Genomic DNA, 25359 nt, shown 5'->3' with positions numbered 1-25359 from the left:
AAGACAAGTGTTAGGGTGGGCCCTAAATCCAATGACAGGTGTCCTTATAAGAAGGCCATGTGAGGACCACTACATGGAGGGGCCGTGTGATGCACCCAGAAGCCAAGGACTGGCAGGGGAGGCTGCAGCCCCCAGAAGCCAAGAGAGGAGGGGCAGACTCTGCCTCAGAGGCTTCTGAGGGAGCACGGCCCTGCTGATGCCTTGATTCCAGCCTCCGGAACCGAGAGAGAGAACAGATTCCGACTACAGTGATTCGTTAAGGCAGCCGTGGGACATTAACACAGTGACTGCAGTGACTTGCTGTGTTATCATTTACGTCCTGAGATGCCACAACTCCCACAGAATTGTGACTGCAGGATAAATGTGTGCAAGATGAAACGCAGTATTTTAACCCAAATCTTTGCAGTAAGATTGAACCATGTAACAGAAGACGATGAAAAGAATACTGTTTAAAACAAAAACCAAACCTGTCTGGTGGTGCCCCCTTCTGGACAAGAGACCAGGCTCCGCAGGGCAGGGTAAGGCACAGAGTCTTAAGACCATGAAGCACTTCAGAGCCCATGCATTGCCTTCTGCGGGAGTGAGCCTCCACGTGTCACATGTGCCATGCACACACATGGACTCTTGTGTGAGAGTGAGCCTCCATGTGTCAGATGCCACCAGATGGGATTATGGAATCATGGCTGAGAAGTGGAATTCTGCTACTTTTTTAAAACAAAGATCTGACAAAAAAACTAATGATCTTCCTCCATTACAACTTCACCCCACTCAACACTTTGAATGGAAGAAAGAGAATGGAAGAAAGAGAATGCCAGAAACATGAAGCAATCTGACCAAAGTCTCTCTCACACAGCTAATTAGGGGCACAGCAAGAGCTGGATCACAATCTTCCTGCATGTTTAGTCAAATAAGAATTCCCTATGCCTTTTAAGGAAGGTACCAGCAACGTACCATATCCTACACAGACCTTATCGTATGCAGGTACCACATCACACGCAGAATCCAAGTCCAGGATAAACTGACATATGAATTTGCTTTAAATCAGAAGAGTACCAGATCTGCACGCGTGACACAGTGTGCAGGTGCACACCAGCCTGGGCGCCCTATGACATGGCTCACCCTGTGACTTGCTCTGGCTGGCAGGACTAGCAGCACCACCCGAGCAGAGACTGAAGAGGCTTGCTCTCCTGCCACTTCTGGAGCCCTGCGACGTGTGCACAAGCCCGGGGTGGCCTGCAAGACGACGAGAGGCCACATGGAGCAGAGAGAGTTGGCTGGCCAAGGGCCCAGAATCATGAGCTGCATTAAATAAGCCACCAGGTTTATGGTGATTTTGTATGCAGCAAAACCAGTAAGAGGCCAGGTCTAACTCTAATACACCACTGATGGAACTTCGTATGGGATACACCTGCATTTTAGCAAGTGTACATAAGAGACCCTTGCAAGCTGTCTTCACGATCACATTCCTAGTGGGACACTGTTTTCCACTAAGTGCAGAGCGTATGTTAGATCACATTTTTTTCCTAACCCAGCTGAGTGGAACCCCCCTGGGGCTACCAAGTTCAGAAGAGCAATTTGTTAAATTGCATAAGCTCAGAAAAACATTCTTTTCTTGATGGCATCATCCTTCAACTTGCTCCCACCAGTCAATGAGTAAGCAGTGTGTCGGTAAAACATGCCATCAGACATAATTTAAAACCATGCTGTACCTGCAGTATTGCAGAAAAGCAGCCTTGAACAGCTTGGTTTTATCCTCCTGTGCTATGGTTTCACTCTTTGTAGTGGTCTCAAAAAACATACTCTGCAAAATAACAAACTGTAGTTTAGAGGGGAAGGTATCTGAATATTTTTAATTATCAGATTAAAAACTGGGCCTACCCTATGACAGCAACACACACACTCAAGCTGTTCGCCGTACTGTCCACAAATACTATCATTTACGTACTTATTGAAACACCATATTTAGCACCAAATGATCAACCAAAGTTCTACAGAAAAGGCACAGATAATTCAGAAGTTACATTGTGAATAAAATTATTTGAAGATTTCATCACAAACCAACAGAATCTTTTTATAGGTTTGCTCTTACACAACTCACCATGATGTATATACTACGCTAAGCATCATGGTTGGTTAAAAGTTTATTTTTAAGGATTCAGAAAAATTTTAAAGAAATGAAATACTATAAAATAGTTTCAGAATATGTAACAATATTACAATAACCACATGATTATAAAAGAATCAAAATAAAAAAATTGTTACTTTCTGTTAAAACTGTGCCAAATCACTTTAATTTTGAGCTATAGAAGTAGTCTTATTATTGCATATACTATTCAAATGGAAATTACCCCAAACAATACAATTTTTAGTCTCCTGTAAAAGAATGACAAAAACCTTATGAATAGGTTTCAAGATGACAAAAAAAAAAATTGATGGTTTTTCCCCACTATCCCTCTCAAAAATCATCCCAGAACAAGAAGAAGAAACAGAAACATAAGCTCCATGGAAACATCTGTGACTGTAACCAAGACACAGGAAAACGGAAACCAGAAGGAACGGCTGTCAGCAGAGCTGAGAGGGACGAGGACAGTGGAAGAGGAAAGCTCCAGGAGGACTTGAGACGGACTACGGGAAAAGCTACTGAGAGGCATTTTACAGAGCTGCTGAAGGGTATGGAAAATCATGTCAGATATTAAAGGAAAAGCAAGAAAATATAACATGAGGTCATTATGCACTCCAAGAATCAAAGAAAGCTGTGTAACGTATAAAATGTAGTCGGTTCATTACTTGGCTCAGTAAACCATAAATAATATTCAGTCATTAAGATAGAAAAAATTTATACTGAAATAATAAAGGCAGAGAAGGGAGGAGAAGTTACCCCAAAACCTCATTTTCTATAATAGGAAATGAAATTTGGAGACAGTAATATGTGCACATTATTTAAAATGATGGAGAACATACCAGAATAAACAGCTGAAAGACCTGACAGCAGGTAAGGCAGGTGAGAGGCCTAACGTTTCTATCATAAGTCTTTCAAAACTGACATCTAAAAACATTTCTGTGAGACACTGATGAAAATCAAATAAAAACATTATGGAACCACGTTACATCACTGCTTGGTCCCGCGACTGAAGCCGAGGAGTCTTCGAGGTCTTCTGCTAATGTAGACACGTTTTCCCTTGAGGTAATAGATACCAGTCCACTGTTCCTAGAAAAAATGACAGGAATACCGCCACAGGAACCAGCGCCTAAAACACTGTCTCCTGAAAGGAAGGAATGTGCACAGTCAAATATACATAACAACAAAAAGAAACTTTCTACAATCTACCACAAGCAGAAAGTCAGTTGACAATATATTAAGAACATATTTTTTCCCTTTACAATATTATCCCTACTTTGAACTTGGCTTTTTAATCCCAGAATCAAATGTCAAGAACCTATTGCTGTTTCAAGAAGCAGGCTTTGTGTCCTTCAGCTTTAAGGACAATAAAAACCAACCTTGCAAAACAGCAGTGAGTACAGTGAGCCAAAAAAGAGAATTATTCATTCTGCAACACTCTTACTAACTAGGAATAGGCAATTACTGCACTGCTTTTAGTGTCAGTTCCCTTCTTCTTGGCCTTTTCTCCTGGGACATATGTTACTATTTTTTGCCTTGTAAATATAAGTTTGGGAATTCCAGCACCTTTTGGTTTTTCAGTAGGGTTACGACTTCAGCTGCTCTAGGTGTGGTGCTAAATGTCTCAGTCACACTTGGAAGCAGCATGCTTGAAGCAACATTCATGAAAAGAGAATGGAAACTACTCAGGATGACTCATCATGCTTAACTGCTACTATACCTTGTGAATTGAAGACAATTTTCTCCTGCGGAAGAGAAAATTTCCCAGTTCCTGTGGAGCACACATAGACAGCATTTTCGGTGTACAGATAAGCAGTTTGGCTTGAAAAGTTTGGGACCATTAACCGACACATAATCAGGTCTTCAGACTGAAAGTTAAGTTTAAGATTATAGTTAATGAGAATTAAAACAAAATATCTATATGACTTTACAACTCATTTTGTAGATTACCTCATAAAAATGACAAAACAATAATTCACTGATTCTCCTTATGAAAACCTAAACACTACCCATGAAATGATTTATAGAATATAACAGAATAAATTCATAAACATCAATTAGATAAATCATTTGTTGAGTTGCAAAGAATCACCAAATTGTCAAAACACCAAGATAAACTTGTATAAAAAGAAAAATTTTGAAGAGTTCCACTAAAGATGGCAGAATAGACGGCCCCAGTGTCACTCTCTCCCACAAATCAACCAATTTACAGCTATAAAAATGTAACATCAGCCAAGTGGGGGCTGCTGGAGCTCAGGGAATGACGAGGAGAGACCTATGCAGTGCATGAAGGTGGGAGAAGCCATGATGAGAGAAAGAAAAAACGGCTTGGAGTATTTCGGGCCATGGCCGCTTTAAGGCTGGAGCTGCTGAGCACATGGAGCAGGAGCCAGCAGGAGTCAGCAGGAGTCAGCAGGAGCCAGCAGGAGCCAGCAGAAGCTGCAGCTGTGCCCTTTGGACGGAGTTGCATGGAGGCTGTAGGGAAGAGGGCCTTGGTGGCCCCCAGGACAGCAAGACCACTAATACAGTTCCCATGGACCCACACAGGAGCAGGGAACCAGAACAGCTGAAAAAGGGGAGTCATTCAGAGGCCAGTGAGTCATCGCAAGGGACAAGCACAGGGCCCATCCCAAGGGAAGTCTTTGGAGCACAGACGGTGGGGGAGACAGGCCCACCAGGAGAACACTGGGGCATAGCAAGGACAGCCAATCTGCCCCCCAATCAGTGCAGGACCACTCAGAGGAGACTGGTCGGGAATGCAGAATTGTATAGGGTGCAGTTTGATGTAAAAATTCAGGTCCAGATCAGAGTTTCTACACAACCCAGGTGCACTAGGTCTCTGGAGAGCTGGAAGTACCTATAAGTTCAACCATTAAACCCTGAGCTGCACAAAAAGCCTTCCCAAAGGGAAACAGAGGCAAGGCAGCAATTTAGCTCAATAACACAGCTCAAGTACTGGTTCCCACAGGAAGTTCCCACATTTTAGAAATGAGCAAAGGACGAAAAATTAGCTCTGGCCCAGGCACATCACCAGTGCCGCAGGGCCCGCCTGGGGACCCGAGGGATGAAGCTGGGGACTGGGCCCCCCTCCCACAACCAGGCAAACAGCACCAGAGCCTCACAGCATTCCCAGGGACCTGAGGGATGGAGCCAGGGACCGGACTTCCCTCCCACAACCAGTCACAACCTCAGGGCCTGCCAGGGGACCCAAGGGATGGAGCCGGGGACCAGACTTCCCTCCCACAACCAGTCACAACCTCGGGGCCTGCCAGGGGACCCAAGGGATGGAGCCGGGGACTGGACCGTCCCACAACCAGGCACACTGCCAGCACCAGGGAGCATGCCAAAAACATGACATCCATGTGGGTGGCCCACCAGAGCCACCACAATAACCATGGTTGCCATGAAAGCAACTAGATGCCACAACTACCACGCAGATGGTCTGCCAGCCACTGGAGTGCACTGACACAAGGAGAGTCACCAGCAGAGATATAGACAAGAAAAGGATGTCTCTCTCCACAAAGCCCATTCCAGACTGACAGAAAAAGCATCTGCTCTATGATAATATTGTGGGACCTGAACACACCTCTCAGCATTGGACAGATCATCTAGGCAACAAATCAACAGAGTAACCATTACTCTTTCAGAAGGAGAGAAGAAATCTAGGGTAATGGGGGGGGGACAGAAGGATGGGGTGAGATTGGACAAGGGACATAAAGAATAAGTATGATTTGTAACAATATATATGCTAGTAATATTGATTTGATCAACAAATCTCAACGTTGAACCCCCAAAATATGCATAATCAATTTTGATTCAATAAAAACTAAAAAAAATTTTTTTGAAAACATTTCCAAAATGATAAGATTATATAACTAGAAACCTGTAAAAAATTCAAGAGAAAATAAAAATATTAATTCATTATATTATTTATTTAAGAACTGGCAATGCTTTATAAATGATCCCTGATAAACATTTACTTCACTGTCAGGATATCAATCACAAGAAAACGTAGCTGGTTTGTTTATATTTAAAATCAGAAGCAGAAATAGAAATAAAATGATCTAATTAAATGATAAAATTAGTGAATGCTAAAAATGATAAACTGTTACTAAACAAGAAATTTTAGATTAAATTGAAACATTAAAATTGTATCCACAATCTTACAACACCAAGGTTACAGATTTGGATGCTCATACCAGCCAGCCACACAGACACAGACACAGACACAGACACACAAGTGGATCCTGGGATGTTGTTTTCATTCTCAAATTATTTTCTTCATATCTTTCTGCACTGTCTTAAAATTTTTTCTTATGCTGAGCATGTTTTTTTACATAATCAGAACACCTGATGAAGTTTATTTCTGTTTGAAATAAAAGAACAAACTGAAAGATTTTTTTCATAGGAGTCAGTTAAGTAAGTCATATTAAGATTAAGGATTTAGCAGAATGAGATGATACATAAGGTTAAATGAAATAAATTTACAGCTGTTATGGCTTTTCCTCATGAATATCACAGTTAGTAAACAATACGTTTAACTGCCATTAATAACCTTAAAATTAGAGAGCCTGCCTTTTAATCGTTTACAAGAACTTTGATGAGTATGTATTGCTGCTGCCTACAAATATAATCCTGCTTGGGGCAAAAAGAGGATTTTTTTGTGATATATAGGGTTCAGGTTTCTCCCTTACTTTCACCCTGAGGTTCACCATCAGTTTTTACAATTAATAATATGGAAATGACAACCCTTCACAGAGCCGCAGCAGAAGAAACACAACGCGGGCTGCTGGCCACCTCCTCTCTCACTTCTTCAGCTATGACCGAGCAATGGCAAAGAAGTGCCATGATGTCTAAAGCAAGGTGTCTTAAGTACTTCCAGGCCTGGCCGGTCACTCGCGTGGTTAGAGAGTGGTGCTGATAACACCAAGGTCCAGGGTTCAACCCCTGTACTGGCCAGCCACCAAAATAAATAAATAAATAAAAATAAAACAAAACACTGCCAAACCCCGCAAATGAACCTCTCAAAAGAATTTGACCCTGCCATGGTTAGAAAAAACTCAGTGTATAATTGCCACTTTGTAACTTAACTTAGAGACATAAATCGTACCTGAAAAGGTGGACTATACTGAGTGACTTCTACAGTAACTGCATCTGACATCTGGTGGCCATTATCTTCCACAGTTATCAGAGAGTAATAGACGAGACATGGATTGTCTGCTGGGTGCCACGCTGCCGCCAAAATCAGGAGCCCATCACTAATCAATGAAAAAGAAGAAATCCACGGTCTTCGGAAAACACCTTGGCAGTCTCTTCTAATATTAAACTTATACTTACCATATAACCTAGCAATCCAACTCCTACTTATGCAAGAGAAAAAAAAATTTATGTTTACACACAACTGCTGAATAAGCAAACCTTGGTGTGTCCATACAGTGTAATACTACCCAGAAGTAAAAAGGAAGAAATTATTGAATAAATTTCAAATGCATTGTGACAGAAAGTTGAAAGGCTTCACACTGTACAATTCCATCTATACAGTGTTCTGAAAAAGGCATAGACAAAGGGATGAAACGCAGATCAACAGTTTCCAGGGACTGGGAGCAGAGGGAGGGTGACTGCAAAAGGCACAAGGCAGTTTTGTTCTTGATCGTGGATGTGGTTATTACTGTATGCATTTGCTAAAACTTGTAGAATTGTACACTGCAGGAATGCTGGTCAGAACTCACTCCACCCTTGTAGCCTTCAGAACTCTGGCTTCAAAAGTTACAAACCCCCCACCACACACAGGTTGCTTAGCAACTAAGGAAGGGCAAGGAACAGAATGCTATGCTTGTGTAGGATAAGTAGAGTGATGCCAGCAACCCTAAGGATAAGCAACAGGAGGCTACGAGGCACCTGGGAATCTTCCACTTCCACAGCCTCTCTCCTTGGCACAGCTCCACTTTTGTCCCTAAATCCCTCAGAAGCTTCAACTCTGCCCCCCAGGACTGCAGAGAAAACAGCCACACAGCATCCAAATCAATAGTCTGCCTGATCCACTCCCTGTAAGTAACTCACCCATTCTTCATCATTATCATCACCATCATCATCATCTCCTTGTAAACCACGTCAAGTTGCCTGCTTCGTTCTTTGGTCTCAGGGTACCTTCTCATTCTGGTGGGCGTTCTACTGTCAGCTCACACTCAGACATACACTGAAGAGGGTGAATTTTTATATATATGTAACCCTCAGGCCAAACTGAGCCCAGGCCAGCTTTTGTACAAAAAGTTTTGTTGGAAGGTAACCATGCTTCAAGCTACCACTGGTGGAACAGGGTAGCTGTAATACAGACTACATGGTCCCTAAACCTAAAATAGTTACTTTTGGGGTCTTTACAGAAAATGTTTGTTAACCCTGATCTAATCAGTTATTTAATGTTTACTTGCCGCTGTCCAGAGAAAAAACATTTTGTTTTTAATTTTAACCGTCAGTTATAGGAATTTCAAGCTGCTGTATATGTGAAAACAAACCTTTCTGCAACTTAAAGCTTATCAGTGTCCTGAGTCTATTAGAGTTGTTGCTCCCAACAAAGAATTAAATGATCTCCAATTTCATTACTTCCAAAACACCAGTCGCATTATCACCAGCTTTCATTCGTCTCAGAAATATTAACTAGTGGCACATGCCCTCTACTGACAACTGAAATAAGCAGCCAGGCAACTGACTCAATGATGTGATGCTTCAAGTCAAGCAGCTCCAGCAGAGCTCTCGTCACCTTCATGCTCTTCCCCAAGCTCCTAACCCTTACCACTGTTCACAGGCACATGGCCAATTCGTGACATATTGGCAATGTCCTAAAGAGCTGTAGTGACACACGAGAATATTTTGCATAAGGGCTTGAGTGAGGTCTCAGAGCATGCAGTCCTGAGAGTCTCCTCTCTGTACTGGGCAGGGCGGTATAGTTGGTTATACCTACGGTGAGGCTTGACATCAAAGTCATCCTAACAAGCGTATCACCAGGCTACCGAACACTGAGACTCCTTACAAAGTAGTGCTGGGACCAGTTTTATTTGACACCTTTTTAAGAAAAATCATCACATTTGAAAAAACATGAAGCTATTCGAGGTAAGGATGAGAGGAAGATAATCAGAATTTTGCAAATCAGTAAAAATTTGATAAGTAATAAATTAAAGATATAAAAAAATAAAAACTTTACATCTCCGATGAAGATATCTGAGCCTTGTATTAGTAACAATCTAGTAAAAGAACTTATGAGCCTGTTCACTGGAAAAACCAGCCTAAGTTATAGCTCTGGAGAAAATGGAGAACAGATCAACGCGCACCGATGACTATGAGAAGAGAAACGCTACCATTAAGCAAAAGAAACCCATTCACATGGGAAACCCTGCGCAGCTCTGACCACTAGAGCCCCAGGACACAAGAGAGCCACAGCTGGGTCGTCCATGGTAAGGGTGGGGGAGGGCTGGAGGACAGTGAGTGTGGTGACTCGGGCGCTCAGGGTCCGGCAGAAATGGCAGCCCTTGGGGGCTGGGGCGGGCAGCAGAGTGACCCCAGTCACTTTTCTTGTCTCCACTCTCAACCCACGTCCCCAGTTCTGAAAATGTTGCGTGAAAATGTCTGCATTACACGCTTAAAGCGTACTACGTCCTGGCAGCAGTCCTAAACTTCTAAAAGTCTGGTAAAGACCAACAGAAATGCGTAAACAGTATTTACTCAAAAAGCTATTTAGAGAAATTAAATAAATACTATTACTTTTACCACCTGCATAGCTTTTATAAGGTTTTCAGAGACTGTAAGTAAAGAAGCAGCCTACTAATAGTCTCGACAGCCCGAGAGAGAGAGATTACAGTGCTACAGTGACAGCAGCGTCCCTCCGAGGAGCAAGGAGAATTCACTCCACTAACCAGCACACGTAATAAGAGCACAGTAAAAATCACTCCAAAACACATAAAAATGGTCTTTAACTTCTGATAAGTCGTGTTTTACAAGATAACTAGTCATACATTTGGACTCATTACGAGCTTTCCTGTAGAAGCCATGTTACAAAAGTTTTAAGTTCTGTATGACCTTTATCGTTAAATAGTAGTATGGGATAATTAGTTTTATCAGACTAAGCTGGGATCTTAGGCACCGCCTACAGCACTGTTTCTAAGAAGAAATTTACTCTGAGCATAAACCATGACTGAGTTCTTACTTACTCTCCCAAGACAAAGCCTTACCCTGTCTTTCCTCACTCAGCACAGCCACAAATGCAGGCCTACTACGGCTCCTTGAGCAACAGAGAGAGGGTGGGAGGCGTGTGCCTGACAGCTCTGTGAGGGGAGAAAGATCCTAGCACAGGGCACGCACAGCAGCGAGAGAGACGGGTCTCAGGCACCTCTTGGCAGGAGGAAGAGATGCTCCAGCTGTGACAGCACAAAAGCTACATCTCTAACTAACGGACAACTACAGTAACTGTTGAAGGCTGAGAAATGCCTTAACTTACCAAACAAGCTAGCATCACTAGACAAAGGACAGCAAAAGCCCTTATGAGAAGACCGGCACCAGGAAAACAAACGAGATTGCTCGTCACTCTATAATAACATCAGCCTATTTCTCGGAACTATAATCTGTATCCTCATGACAAGTTAATCACTTACCAGCTTTGCTTCAAGTCCAGATATCGAATGTTGACTCCTTCTTTAACAGATTCATAGTTACTCTCAGACCCCTAGAGAAAAATGTCAACAACATCAGCTCCCTGAGTGTAGGAATCATTTCTTTCCACTTTTACATCCCCAGCACCTGGTAACATGCCTTGCCTGCAGCAGCCCGAAAAATTGCTGAATGATTAAGGGACACATTTAGAAATTACTAGGCAGGCACACCTGTGACTTCCAACATCCTAGAGACTGACGACCCACTTCTGCTTATCTGATGATTACACACTACATTGTGTTTTACACTGAAATGTGCTCAAATGGATAGAACAACTAAAGGGACCAGCACTACCACACGACCATCAGAGTGAGCGGCAGAGACAGGCGTCACCGTTCCTTACCCAAATGGCGTCAGTGATGTTCTCCTTCAGGGCTCTATTTATGTCCCAACTATGTGCTTGTTTTTCTGAAGAACCATCTAATTCCCATTTACTGATGTTTGAACTTGTCAGGCTATAGAAGCTCGCTCGCTCTCTATCCCAGAGAACACTTGAAAGCTACAGGGAGAGGAGAGAGAAGTCAAGTTTACAGATTAAGTTTAATGTTAATAACCCCTTTCTCTGGAATTCAAGTTTCATATATTTATAACCACATATTCTTCATTCAGGATTCAAAGGAAGCAGTGAGACCTTGAGAGCAAGGCAGGATTTCACTGGCAGAAGTACAAAGGCAGAGAGCCCAGGAGGAGGGGAGCAGGGGTGAGAAGGTACAAGGTCTTCTGAGAGCAGGAAGCAGAAATGCTAAACTGGAACACAGATTGTAAAAGGAAAGCAAAAATAAGGTTTCTCTAAACAACAGTGAAAAAGTAAGTCACACAGCAGAGTCTTGAACGTGAGTTTGTAAACCCAGTAAGCAAAGGAGATATTATCAATGGCTTTTGAAGAAAGGTGTGTTCAAATGAATCTGGCAGGGTTGTGTGTAGTTAATTACACATGGGTGTGTGATTTCCCCTTTCCAGTAGATATTTGCTTATGAAGTGCAGATGTGTGCTTTTCTTTAGCGGGGCATATGTGATTATTTTGAGTTAAGACCCTAGCTGCTCCCATGTCTCCTGTCATCATGACTCTGGCCACTAACAGCGCAGGAAGGGCCAACAGTGAGTACAGCAGACAGGGACCAGGAGCTGAGACGAAACTTACCAGGAGAGGAGATTAGGGCCCAAGAGCGAAACAGAAAGATGGAGATGGAAATGAGGCTGGTCAAGGTCTACAGGACCTAGAAAATAAGTGATTTGCTACAGAAGGAGGGAGGCATGAGAAAATACAAAGTTTTGTACCCGGGTCACTGAAAAAGAGATGGTGCCCTTAACAGAAATAGACAAGTCAAGAGAGAAACAAAAAAAAGAAAAAAACGAATTTTATAGGTTAAGTATGTAGTAAGCAGAAGAGAGGAAGAAACATGATAAATTTCTTTTTAGACATGTTAAGTCTTAGGTGCAAAGAACATTTAAAGAAGGCGACAATGGCCACCTGAAAGGAGGGAGTGAAACGGGAAAGAGCGCTGCTTTAAATGCAGACAGGCCTGGCTGACTCCCAGCTCTGCTCGCTCCGAGGCGCTTCCTCACCTGTACATTGGAGGGAAAGCCCTTTACCTTACAGGCAGCCATAACAGTTACACAAGGTAAGAAACGTCAGCAGCTGGCAGAGCGCAGATGCGCCATAAATGTTACTTCCCGCCGTCCCCTTTCCCCATGCTGGAGCCTTGGGCAGAAGTCCCGCCAACAGACCATACACAAGCCACCCACAGAGACAGCTGGAGGTGGGAGTGGAGAGGCACTTCCGATCAAGTCTAAAAAGTCAAATTAATCCTTAAGAAATACATTTAAATTTTACGTAACAGTTTTAATTCAGAAAATGTACTTACAATCTGTCTGACTTAAGGATACTAACGTTACAGGGTGTCATGTGATCATCAGCATAAAAACGATTCACTGAAAAAATCAAGGTTTTATTTCGGGTGCACCACTGTTCATACGAAGGCAATACCAACTTCACGGGAAACTTCCAACTTACTGATTTCACTAAGAAATAAGCTCGTAAAACAGTTATTTGATAAACTTACTACGAGATCACTACAAGGAGACAAAATTCCGAAGAGAGAGGAAACCCTCCGACCAATTCCTGAGAGCACGCCTTGTCCCTGGGGCAGGACGTGCTGGTGAATCCTCCCCGAGCTCTCCGGTATCAACCGAATCAGTTGGCTTCCCGATGAGGACAAAATAAAACTTCCTCCCTGCGAACAAATATTGTGAGATTGGTTCAGTTAAGCATCTAACACAAAGATAAAGAAAACTAACAAAAAATGCTCTGATACAGAGAAAAATCATCTGAATGTTAAGTCTAAAAGAACAAAACTGGAACAGTACTATTTTATCAAAATAATTTACTTACAAATCCATTCACTTAATACTAGTAATTCTACAGAGAAAAACTTTTACAGCCAAAAAAGTTCATGTTTTTTAAAATTCTGATTTTTAAATTACAGGTCTACCATACTGCAGGTTCAATAAATCAAGTATCTCAAGTATCAGATTTTATTTCTTTGGTAAACCTTAGGGTGGACATTAGCATAGTGTCTAAGAGGTTTTAAGCCACTCTCATCAAATGTTTGTAAAAGAAAACAAACACCAGCAGCTACTATTTGACACTGACATTCTAGAGTCCTATGAGAAGGGCCCTCTTGTCTAAGTGTTCAAATCCTAGATCCTTACATCCTTCTCTTGTCTCTTTGGGATCCCTCTCTGGCCTGTATGGTCTGTTCAAAATCCCACATATTTAGTCATTCAAATCTCACTTCCAAGCCAAATGGCAGCTTTCAATAAACATACAAGAATATCCATTGTGTACCTGCACTGCTGTTAGGAAACTGTAAGTCTTATCACCTCCCAAATCCACGAAAGCCTCTGTGTATATGTCCTCCCCAGCAAGACTTGGCCAATAGCGAATGGACCCCTCTCCGGTGGCAACCATGACCCCAAGAGCCTAGAAACAAGATCACAATGGTCAGCAGTCACAGTAAAGGAGGGCTCAAACACTGGGAGTGTCATGACACTGATACAAAGAAACAGCACAATTTACTACCGGATTAACAAAAGTTAAAAGAGAGTGAGTGAGTGAGTGAGTGAGTGAGTGAGTGAGTGAGTGAGTGAGTGAGTGAGTGAGTGAGTGTGTGTGTGTGTGTGTGTGTGTGTGTGTGTGTGTGTCTGGCAAGGGGATCACAACCCCTGGCTTGGTGTCGCTGTGTGTGTGTGTGTGTGTGTGTGTGTGTGTGTGTGTCTGTGTCTGTGTCTGGTAAGGGGATCACAACCCCTGGCTTGGTGTCGCCCGCACCGCGCTCAGCCAGTGAGCGCACCAGCCATCCCTGTATAGGATCCGAACCTGCAGCGGGAGGGCCACTGCACTCCCAGCGCCACTCTCTCCTGAGTGAGCCATGGGGTCGGCCCAAAAATGAGTACTCTTTATTTTAAAATTGTATTTTTAAAATTTTCATATAGTAAAACTCACCTTTCCTTCTGTTGTACAGTTCTATGGATTTTAACATGTATACAGATTACTGCAACTAATCATGATAAGGATACAGAACAGTTCCATCACCCCCCAAAACTTCCTAGCACCATCTCTTTATAGACACACCCTTCTCCCATCCTAACCCCTGGCAACCACTGTTTCCATCATTAAGTTTATCCTTTTGAGCATGTCAAACAATGAGATCAGACAGATTATGACCGCTGACATGAGCTTATCTCACTGTGCATGTCTCTGAGATTCATCGGGGTTGCTACACATATCAATAGTCCATTTCTTTCTACTGCCAAGCAGTATGCCTCACATGGACGAACCAGTTTGATTATCCTGTCATTTGCTTAAGGACACTTGGGTTGTTTCCAGCTTTGGCTATCACAAATAAAGCTGCTATGACATTCGTGTACTGCTTTTTGTGTGAACACAAGTTTTAATTTCTCTAGAGTGAACAGCCAGGAATGGAATTGTTAAGTCACCTGGTTAAATGGTTGTACCTTCTGCGTGTCCACTGGCAGTGTATGAGAGTTCCAGACACTCCACGTCCTGGCCTGCACTCAGCAGTGTATTTCTTATTTTAGCCATTCCAATGGGCATATAGTGGTTATTTCACTGCTGTCTTAATTTGCATTTCCCTAATGGCTACTGACAGTAAACATCTCTTCGTGTGCTTATTTGCCATCTTTACATCCTCTTTGGCAAAGTGTCTGTTAGAGTCCTTTGCTCTGTTTTTAAACTGGACTGCTTGTTTTCTTACTGAGCTTTGAGAGCTTTTCTATAGTCTGGATACAAGACGATTTGTAAATCATATATTCGTTGGATATACGATTTTGCAAATATTTTCTCCCAGTCTGCAGCTGTTCTCTTCGGTTTCTTGTCTTTGGCAGGGCAAAATTTTTACTTTTGGTCTTATTTTAAATTTTAACTTTACCAACTTTTTTTCTTTTACAGATCATGCTTTTGTTGATTTCCAAAAACTCTTGCCTAACTTCAGGTCATGACAATTTTCTCCTATGTTCTCTTCTAAACGCATTAAGAATTTTATGTTTTACATTTAGATTTATGATCCATTTTGAGTTAATCTTGGCATAAGGCATAAGGTCTAGGGAAATACTTTTTTTTTTTTTTTTTAATTACAATGACCATTGTTCCAACATCATTTACTGAAAAGACCGCCCTTTCTCCGCTGAATTACTTTTGCATCTTTGTCAAAGATCAATGGCCACCTTTGCGTGGGTCTGTAAGTATATTCTCTATGCTGCTCAATTGACTGGTGTGTCTTTCTCTTTGCCAATACCACAGTGTCTTGATTTCTGTAGCTTTAAATTTATGTCTGGGCTGGCTGGTTAGCTTAGTTGGTTAGAGCACGGTGCTGATAACACCATCCAGGATCAATCCCTGTACCAGCCAGATGCCAAAAAATAAAATTAATAAAATTTAAAAAAAAGTTATGTCTCAAAATCAGGTTGGACGATTCCTCCAACTTTAGAATGTCCTTATTTTTAAAAGTTTATTTCAATAAGCTTTTGGGTCACCTACCTGAGCAGAATATGCTTCACCTGAGGTAGCAGAGTAAGAGAGCGCTACCAGGTCAGTGGTCCGGTGAAGATTACTATGTGGCAACTGCAGTTCTTTGCAGACAGATAACTGTGGAGCAAACCCAAACAGAAAATCTTTCACATCAGATCCAAATTTTTGAATATGCACCTGACTTTTCTATTTTCCTTCTCTGCATATTTTAGAATCTGATTCATTGCTGAAAACACCATTCTACAATTATTCTTTCTTCTCACATCTCTTTTTGATTGGGCTTTCAGTAATTTTACAATGAAGTATCTTAAGGGATACAGAATCAGGAAAACTTGAGACTAAACCGGACCCTGAATATCATATAGTCCAATCTCTTCCAGGGCTAAAAGTCTATTGGTTAAGAGAAGTGCTTAGCCTTCCTATGGAACCTTCCCAGTCTAGTCTTGATTTATTTACTTCACATTTAAAATTAGCAATGACCAAAGAGTAATTATACCGAGTTGCCTGGAAAATATTTCTTAGATACTCAGCCAAATATCAGAATCCTTCTGCTACTCAGCTCATCCGCCAGGACTTCTCCCTCATGACTGGTCCTAACTACAAATATCAGCACAGGGGCTTTATGTCTATAAGAGTTTAGGTAAGCAGGAGCCCTGAATTCCAATGGAACAATGACCCAGTCGGTAATGAGAGGTGTTAAAGAGTATGTCTGAGCTGTGACCGACAGGAAAGAGGTGGTTGCTGAGGGTAAGTTTACTAGACAAACAAATGATAACCCCACTGTTGAAGGTGACAACTGAAAGTTAAATCAGCAATTGGTTTTTTTTTCCTAATTAAACATCATTCAGTAGATTAGGGCCCAAGAACAGAAACAGAAAGATGGGGATGGAAATGAGGCTGATCAAAGTTACAGGACCTGGAAAATAACTGATTTGCTATAGAAGGTGGGAGGCACGAGAAAATACCAAGTTTTGTACCCTGAAAAAAGCGACGGTACCATTAACAGAAATAGACAAGTCAAAAGAGAAACGGAAAAAAGAGAGGGAGAAACAAATTTTATAGGCTAAGTGTGTGGTTACCAGGAGAGAGGAGGGAAATTCATTAGCTTATGTAGATAGTATTTAGTCTTAAATTTCATTAGGCAGACTGATAGCGTTATATGTATTGAAAGTTTCAATGTTTCTAACTTTATTAAGCGTAAATAACATGAATCTTGTTTAAAAATTATTAAAGGGGTGGGCTGACTGGAAAGCTCAGTTGGTTTGAGAGTGGTAACACCAAGGTCCAGGAGCCAATCCCTGTACCAGCCAGCACCCTCCCCCCAAAATAATTATTAAAGAGGAGGAACTTTTTTCCCAGTACACAAATGTATATGCTTGCTCAGTATTTCATATCACTATGGAAATGCAAATCCATAATGCCTGAGTAGTAGAGATTACTGCTTGAGAACCAACTGGTATCCTCTGTGTCCTTCTAGCTTCTAAAGAGCCACTACCTTAGTAAAAGGCGACAGAGTAATCTTCCAAATAATGAGCTTCTCTTTGCAGACCAAATATGCCCATCCACCTTCATCTATGTGAACAGTCAGCTGATCATCAACTGAAGAGAAAGACAAGGGATGTAATTATTCTCAAGGTATAAATATGAGAAAATGCTATGATTTCCTTATACCAAAATCTTCTTTATTACCACAGGCTTTACCAAAAAAAGTAACTATCACAGACAAAAAACATTAATTCACAACAAAAAAAATGTTTAAATACCCAAGAATTATCAACATCCAGAACAAGAGATCTATCCAACTTTGGTAACCACTTTTAGAAAAATATCAAAAGGCAAGAAGTGTATTTGGGGCATTGGTTTAATACTCCTTAATTTTTCACTATAAACAGATATCTTACTTTCTATAAGAAATACTTAGTAATATTCATAGTTTTATTGATAAAGCAACAAAAATAACAATCCCTTTCATTAACTCTATAAACATTTCAATGAAAAATCATGTCCCTTTCAAAAGAACATGATTTTCAAATAAGAGCTCCTTAAAGGTACAAAAAATTTCATTATATGGAGACACAAAGGTTACATTCTGTATTAAGTGACAAAACTAAATTAGTATACTGCTCTGTCTCAAATATTGGTGGTAAACCTACAAGATCATGTCAACAGCTGGGGAAATGTAATTAATTTGAGCTTTGTGCTTTGCTTGAAGTCAGGGTGGTGGGCCAAATAAAAGGTATCAATAAAGTATAAGCTAAAATATCAAACCACACCTGTGCTAAGTGTGGGCTTTTTGCTGAACTGGAATATCTGCTCAATAATTTTGTTTTTTCTGAAAGCACTACAGTAGCTCCAGATCCTTGGCGGGCTGGTGAGCCCCCAAGGGCCTGACGGAACACAGCCTTCTACCTGCCAGGGGAAGAGCGCTACACATTCACACACTTTTGCAGTTCACATATTCTGATTTCTAGGGACTCACTCCTCTGAATTTCTAGACTTGAGCCTGTGTATTATTTGTTATTAACACAGTCTGGTGGCATGAGCCAGAAAGGAATGGTTAAAAGATTTAAGTACAATTTAAACTGAAATTTTTAGAGAAAAAAATATATATTTATATAAAAATAAGTATATACATTTATAGACACATATAAATGTAAAAATACATTTATGTGCAAAGATACCTAAAAGACAGAACAATGTGTGACAGAGGTTAACAGTTTAGTTGTTTATAAACAACCCCCTCAATCACCCAGGGCCTCAAAAGCAAGATGTGCAAGTTCAAGCCAAGAAGCACCCCTCCTCTAGAATGGAGTCCTTCGAACTTTTTTGACTGTTACTCACAGTATGAATTACAGTTTACACCATGATGCATTCACATACAATTTAAATAAAACAAAATAACTTAACATTATGGGAGATGCACTCTGATATTTTGCATTCTATTCTATTTGGCGGCTGGCAAGCACAGGGATCTGAACCCTTGACCTTGGTGTCACAAGGCTGCGCTGTAACCATCCAAGCTAGCCAGTCAGCCGTACTTTTAAAGTTAATTTTTTGGCAGCTGGCCTGTATGAAGATTGGAGTCCTTGACCCTGGTGTTATAACACTGAGCTCAAACCAACTGAGCTAACCAGCCAGCCCACTTTTTTTTTTTTTTTTTTTAAATCTTGGTCATGAACCACTAAACTGATTTCAATCATAACCTGCAGTCGAAAAACACTGTTCCAGAAAATCACAAACATCCAAACTGACCTTCATAAACATGACTCAGGCAGACACTGAGGACGCTCAGAACTTTGGTCTCCCCATCACCCACCCCGATCCTCAATGTTGCCGTCCTAAGCTTATGTCACCTACACCTCCTAAACACGCACACTAACTCTCTGTTGACAGAGTCTTCTAAAGATACGCCACACTGGTAACACCAAAAATTTGTGCAAACAGCCTCTGGAATACTACACACGATCCAGAAATGCAGGTAGGACTTGATTTTGCTGCATTATTAAACCCAACAATGGGCCTGGCTGGTCAGCTCAATTGGTTAGAGTGTGGTGCTAATAACACTAAGGTCCAGGACTCAATCCCTATACCAGCCAGGTGCCAAAAAATAAAATAAAAAAAAAAAAAACACTGTAAACCCTAAACTTCATATACCTGATCAATTTTTTTTTTTTTTGTCCTTTTTTTTGTGACCGCGCTCAGCCAGTGAGCGAACCAGCCATCCCTATATAGGATCCGAACCCGCGGCGGGAGCGCTGCTGCGCTTCCAGCGCCGCACTCTCCCAAGTGAGCCACGGGGTCGGCCCTACCTGATCAATTTTTGAAACTGTATTGAATTTTGCACATACAGTACTTAAAATCATTAAAGATTTAATTTGACTGTGTTAGAATGACCTCGTTCTTCTTCTCAAATTTATTATATATCTCAATTACAGTGAAAAACTAGACAGTCTACCTGTTTCCCTCCACTTAGGTGAAGGTATACCAAAGAAAGCATAAATTTCAAGCTCCATGCCAGATCTAGACTAATAGAGGCAAATGGAAAGATGACCCCTACCTTCCGCCAACATCAGGGCCTCCATGACTTTAACAGGGAGAGAAGATCCAAAGGTTTTCACCTCGTAGTTCATAGCCTCAGTTATGGAGTGGTTTTGGAATATCCGTGTAGGTGTTCCTCTGAAAAAAAAGAGACCATATTACTTCACTGATAACTTAGAATTTTTCCATTTTCCTAATTATTACATATGCATATGTTCTTATAATAAAAAGATGTTTAATAAACAAGGAACACTGGCTCATGCATACTGTGTAACTAAATGCATTTTGCATGAAAAAAAAAACGGACAGAATTCAGGAAAACTTGGCTTTAGACCTTTATGTTCTAGTAATTAGATGCATGCCTCTATCCACTTAAAACTCTTTATAACGCTGCTTCCTTAGCTGTGAAATAAGGTTAGACTAGCCCAAGTGTTTTTCAAATTGCGGGTCATTTTGAGGGTCTCAATATTTTTGCAAGACAAAATGGAATATATCAGCTTTTATCATACATTGTGGTCAAAAATGTTTTGCAAACATTGGGTTAGATGATCTTTAAGCTCTCATCCAGCTCTAGAACTACATAAAAATTTACTTGTAAAATCAAGAAATTTAAAAGGGTCATGAGCACCTGCTGCTACATGGTCTTCAATATATTTCCTTCTTACTCTCTTTTTAACATTCAGAATAATAATGTAAAGTCACCAGTATAAAAGTTATTCATAGAAATAAGGAGATGCACATAGAGTGGTTGAGGGCTTTGTTTCCTGACAGTGTATTATAACAAAGGTTTTTACTTTAAACGATCACCAGAAGACATTAAAAACAACACACACACATAAAGTACGGCTTTGTTCTCTGACTTTTCTCAAAAGAAATAGAAAACAGACAAAATCAGAACTTTGAAGAGCACTTTTCAACATGCAGAAAAGTCAATAACACAGTGCATTCTTTAAAAATCACTTCTCCTTTAAAGCATCAAAAAGTTTTACAGGCAAGTTTTAACCATATTGTCAAGACCCAATATTTACTGCTTCCCTGCAGAGGAAAATTCATTTTTGACGGATAAACTATTCAGAACTAGGTGTTACTTTCTACTAAAGTTTTAAACTAATTATGAACACAGGGGTGGGGGAGCATGATTTACCATGAGGTGGGCTGGTGAGGAAACCACTACCCTTACCTCTCTGCTGACAGAAAGCCTCTTCTCTATAACTCTAAGAAAAACAAAAAGTTTTTTAAAAGAAAATTTAAAAAGCATTAAAAAAACAGGAAATTCTATAGCTAAAAGCCCTTTAATGACCAATCAGCAGTGGTACCTGAGTCATTACATCCCTTACACCTGCGTCGTGGCGTTTCACAGACTCCTGTGGCCTTCGTGAGGCAGGCTCAGGTCAGAGAGAGGATCACTGTCCTCTTCCAGACAGACAGACAGTCACCAGGGCTCCGCCCCAGACCAAGAGGGAGGCGGGCGGGCCCCGGTGAACCCGGTCCGCGCCGCACGTCTGCACACAGAAGCTCCGCGAGCACGCGCGACCGTCAGCTTTCCAACCCCGCGCCCGGCACCCCCCGCCGCCTGCGGCTCCGGCGGCCCCTGCACGCCCACCGGCGGGGCCCCCGCGGAGCGGGCACCTACCGCGAGCTCAGCGAGCTCCGCCTGCCGACGGCCGAGAAGAGCGCTGGGGAGCCGACCGCAGAGCCCGGGGGCAGACCCCTCCTGCCTGCCGCCCGCGGCATAGAGCCCGGCCCGACTCCGGCCAGCGGGCCCCTTCGAGACCCGGGGCCTGGGGTCCGCGGAGAAGGAACGGGCGGGAACATGACTGCAGAGCGCCGCGGCGGGAGCGCGGGCCCAGCCAGGAACAAGCGCGGCCCGCGCGCGCAGCTTGACCGCCGGGGAGCGGGAAGACGCGCGAGGATGACGTCAAACTGCGGGGCGGAGACGGGACGCGAGGAGATCTCGTCAGATGACGCCAAGCTGAGGGCGTGGTCGGGGGGCTGGCGGCGATGGCGTCAATGAAGCGCCAAGCCGTGGGACGCGTGCTCAGGGGCGCGCGGCGATGGCATCAAACTGCGGGGCGTGGCCGGGGACGTGGGGAGATGGAGAGCTCAGGGCTTGGTCGGGGACGCGGGGTGATGACGTCATAGAGTCGCCAAGCCGTGGGGCGTGGTCGGGGCGCGGAAATGACGTCAAAGCGCCGCGCCGCGCCGCGCCGCGCCGCCGGGCAAGGTCTATGGCAGCGGTCCTGGAGTTTGCGGCGGTGGCGGCGGGGTCCCGGGCCTGCGGGGGCTTGAGCCTGCGCGCCCGCGGTTTGAGCGCACAGCCTCTTCGCCTCCGGGGACCCTGGGCCTCCGGGAAGCGGAAGCCGTGCCGCGGTCGAGCTGCGGGGAGGAAGACCGGCGCGCGGGCAGAGGCTTCGCCCTTCTGGCTTTGGTTCTTCTCTCGCTTTGTCATTTTCCGCGCTACTCTACGGTCTCCGCCGCGCTCCTGACGCTCCCGAGTGGGCCCTTCACCGGCTTCCCACTGTTCACAGCGGCATCCCGACTTGGTAACGCTAGCCGCTGCCCCAGCTCGCCTGCCTCGGCCCCGGCGGACGGCCGCGCCCGCGTGTCCCTGCCGTGGCTCGTCCCCGCGCCGCCGTCCCCGCTCGGGGCTCAGCGCGGCGCACACAGTGACCTGCCGCTGCCCACAGGCTGTTCGCCCAGCTCTAAGTCTAAGCCCCCCCTGTTTACAATACTGTTACCCTGCATAAGTTTGCGTAACTGTCCCTCAAGTGGCTCCTTTTAAATGTCTTGACAGCGCGGAGAGTGACTTTAGTCACCTCTGTGCACACCGTAACAGATGCACGGTAAGCTTTTATTACTACTTGTTGAAATAAGGGGATGCTGGCGTTTCCACACGTGGAGGCCACAGTGTGGTGTCAGTCTGTGCACATTGATGGCATCTGGGCAGTTCTGCCAAGGCTGTACAGGCAGCCTGCTTTACTGCTCCTACGAGGGTTTATAACCAGGCTTTGCAGCTTGTCTGACAGTCGGATAGCGCTTAGAACCCAGTGCATTTCCTCCTCGCTTTGTGCTTACTTGGAGGGCTGTGAAATGGGAAACGGAGCACAGTCGTGTCTGAGAGGGGCTTGTTGGGTCTGTTTTGTTCTTAGGCTTTGTTGATCTGGTTAGTGGTTTTCTCACCATCCAGTTATAAAAGCTTCAGGGCTGACCTGTGAGCTCAAGTGGTTAGAGCATGGTGCTGATAACACCAAGGTCCAGGTTTCCATCCCTGTACTGGCCAGCTACGAAAAAAGCCCCAAAAAACAAAACAGCAAGAGGAGCCAATAAAATTCAACAGAAAGGAAATTTAGGAAGGGCATGAACTGGCACTAGATCAAATAATAGAAATGACCAAAACACACATGAAAAGATCTTCAACTTCGTTAGTAATTGAAGAAATGCAACTTAAATTACTCACCAGCACTGTCTGTCCATTGAATTATCGGAGATGTTTTTGAAAATGATAATAGCTCAATGCAGAAAAGGCTGTGGGGAGCCAAGCACTGCTTCTATATACTTGTGGTGGGACTATAAATTAGTAGATATTTTAACAGCACAGTTTCTATTAAAAAGCCTTGTAATTAGTATATGCTGTTTAAACTTGACAATTTCCCTTTTAGAAACTTACTTACATGGAAAAAAATCGTAACAGATGTTTACAATAGCAAAGAAAATAGAAAGTAACAAACAGCCGACCATAGATATATATCACATCCACCTTATGGAATGCTATCTGGTTAAAAATAATACATGTGAATGTAACAAATACTTAAAGAGGTAAGAAAATAGTCATTATCCAATCAAATTTTTAAAAAGCAGTTTGGTTAAAAAACAGTATGTGTGGGCTGGCCAGTTAGCTCAGTTAGAGCATGGTGTAACACCAAGGTCGAGGGTTCAGAGTAGAGAAATAGGTCAATGGGTACAAAGTTGCTGATATGTAAGAGCATAAATCTAGAATCTAATGTACAACATGAAGACTATTGTTAACAATATTGTATCATATACTGAAAATGTGCTGAGTGGATTTTAGGCTCTCTTAACACACACACACACACACACACACACACACACACACGAAAGGTAACTATGGAAGGTGAGGGACAGAATAATTTGCTTGACTGTAGTAATCATTTCACTATGCTATGAATATCAAAACACCTTCTGTAGGGAAAACAGAATAGTTTGGTCCAGGCCCTCGCCAATGTATCTTTTTAGTTTTGTTGCTATTTGTGTGTGTGTGTGTGTGTGTGTGAGAGAGAGAGAGAGTTGGTGAAGCAGGCGGGGCGGGCATCGGCATCGGGCATCCGCCTGGCACAGCGATGCTTTCCAAACCTAAGGCTTCCAAGGACCTTTTGGCCAGTTACCTAGCTCATAGACCTGTGTGAAAGGGTCTGGTGACCCAGCCTGGCGTATGAAGTGTGACCCAGTCTGTGAATGGGCTTGAGGGGTCTGGGAACTCCAGACCCAGCCCTAGGCTCAACAGTTGGCCCAGTCGGCAGGATTACTGGCAGGTAAAAGAGCCCGACAACTGGTGTGGTCATGTAGCTAGACAATTGGTATCATGAACAGGATCAAGAGCTAGACAATTGGTGCTGTGAGCAGGATTGCAGACATTAGCACCGCCATGGCTCTGCACCTTGAATATATACAAAATGATAGTATGTGCAGTGATGGGGTTCAGGACACACTGCCCCAAAATATGGCACCTTAGCATGTGAGAAAGCAGAAGCAGGAAGGTCACTCCCTGCCCTTCTGCCCTTCTGCCCTTCTCCCCTGAACTAGGTCATAAAACCCTCATGCGAGAGATGCCCTCCCTGTGCACAGAGGAAAGGAACATCCTTCTCTCAAAAGACAGGATACACACAAGAATCTGAACAAGCAGGCCTTGCTCAGTTCCCCTAGTCACCACTGTTAGCTCACACACATCCTGTGTATGCTCATTCCCTCATCTGTGAAATGGGGACAATAGGTATTTGTCTAGATTACAGGACTGTCGAAGTACCGAATGTGGTCACAGGTGCAAACACTCTGGAAACAAAAAAATGTTACCAGAACAGTGTTAACAACACCCCTGCGTGATGTTCAGCTGTTTTCTTGTTACTAATTTTACCTGCCTTTCCTCTCCTAAACTAGAAGCTCCTTGAGGGCAGAAACTGTGTTAGTCACGTGTCACCAGCTCCACAGCACAGTCCCTCATCCATGGTGGGGCAGGGGAACTAATTTACTGCATTGAGGCAACTGAACAGAATGTTTATAGCCAACAAGTGAGGACGTTAGCAATCTTCGGTAACAAGAAAGGAATGGCACTTTTCTGTATCTGTGATGTTAGGAAAAAACCTTATCCCTGAATCTCCACAGCCAAATTCTAGAAAGAAACAATGTAAAAAGTTTTACAAGAAGTGACAAACACAGA

At 43.0% G+C, this 25359-nt stretch overlaps 1 protein-coding gene across 1 annotated transcript in view; it reads right to left on the bottom strand.

Moving 5' to 3' along the window:
• The window catches only part of NUP133 (nucleoporin 133), a 54848-nt gene extending 33029 nt beyond the window's left edge, over positions 1 to 21819 (bottom strand). The window contains exons 1-12 of the mRNA XM_063082748.1: positions 21541 to 21819; positions 19927 to 20045; positions 17365 to 17468; positions 15879 to 15986; positions 13668 to 13802; positions 12883 to 13053; positions 11163 to 11318; positions 10762 to 10832; positions 7230 to 7377; positions 3840 to 3987; positions 3109 to 3263; positions 1710 to 1801 (exon numbers count right to left, since the gene is read on the bottom strand). Coding sequence (XP_062938818.1) covers positions 1710 to 1801; positions 3109 to 3263; positions 3840 to 3987; positions 7230 to 7377; positions 10762 to 10832; positions 11163 to 11318; positions 12883 to 13053; positions 13668 to 13802; positions 15879 to 15986; positions 17365 to 17468; positions 19927 to 20045; positions 21541 to 21722 — 1589 coding nt within the window. The 5' untranslated portion in view covers positions 21723 to 21819. The remainder of the gene's footprint in view (positions 1 to 1709; positions 1802 to 3108; positions 3264 to 3839; positions 3988 to 7229; positions 7378 to 10761; positions 10833 to 11162; positions 11319 to 12882; positions 13054 to 13667; positions 13803 to 15878; positions 15987 to 17364; positions 17469 to 19926; positions 20046 to 21540) is intronic.
• Positions 21820 to 25359: the final 3540 nt, after the last annotated feature.

Source organism: Cynocephalus volans, chromosome 18 (genome assembly GCF_027409185.1).
Source record: "Cynocephalus volans isolate mCynVol1 chromosome 18, mCynVol1.pri, whole genome shotgun sequence".
Taxonomy (NCBI): Eukaryota; Metazoa; Chordata; class Mammalia; order Dermoptera; family Cynocephalidae; genus Cynocephalus; species Cynocephalus volans.
Note: the sequence above shows the minus strand (reverse complement) of the source record. Positions and strands in the feature narration are given on the sequence as shown.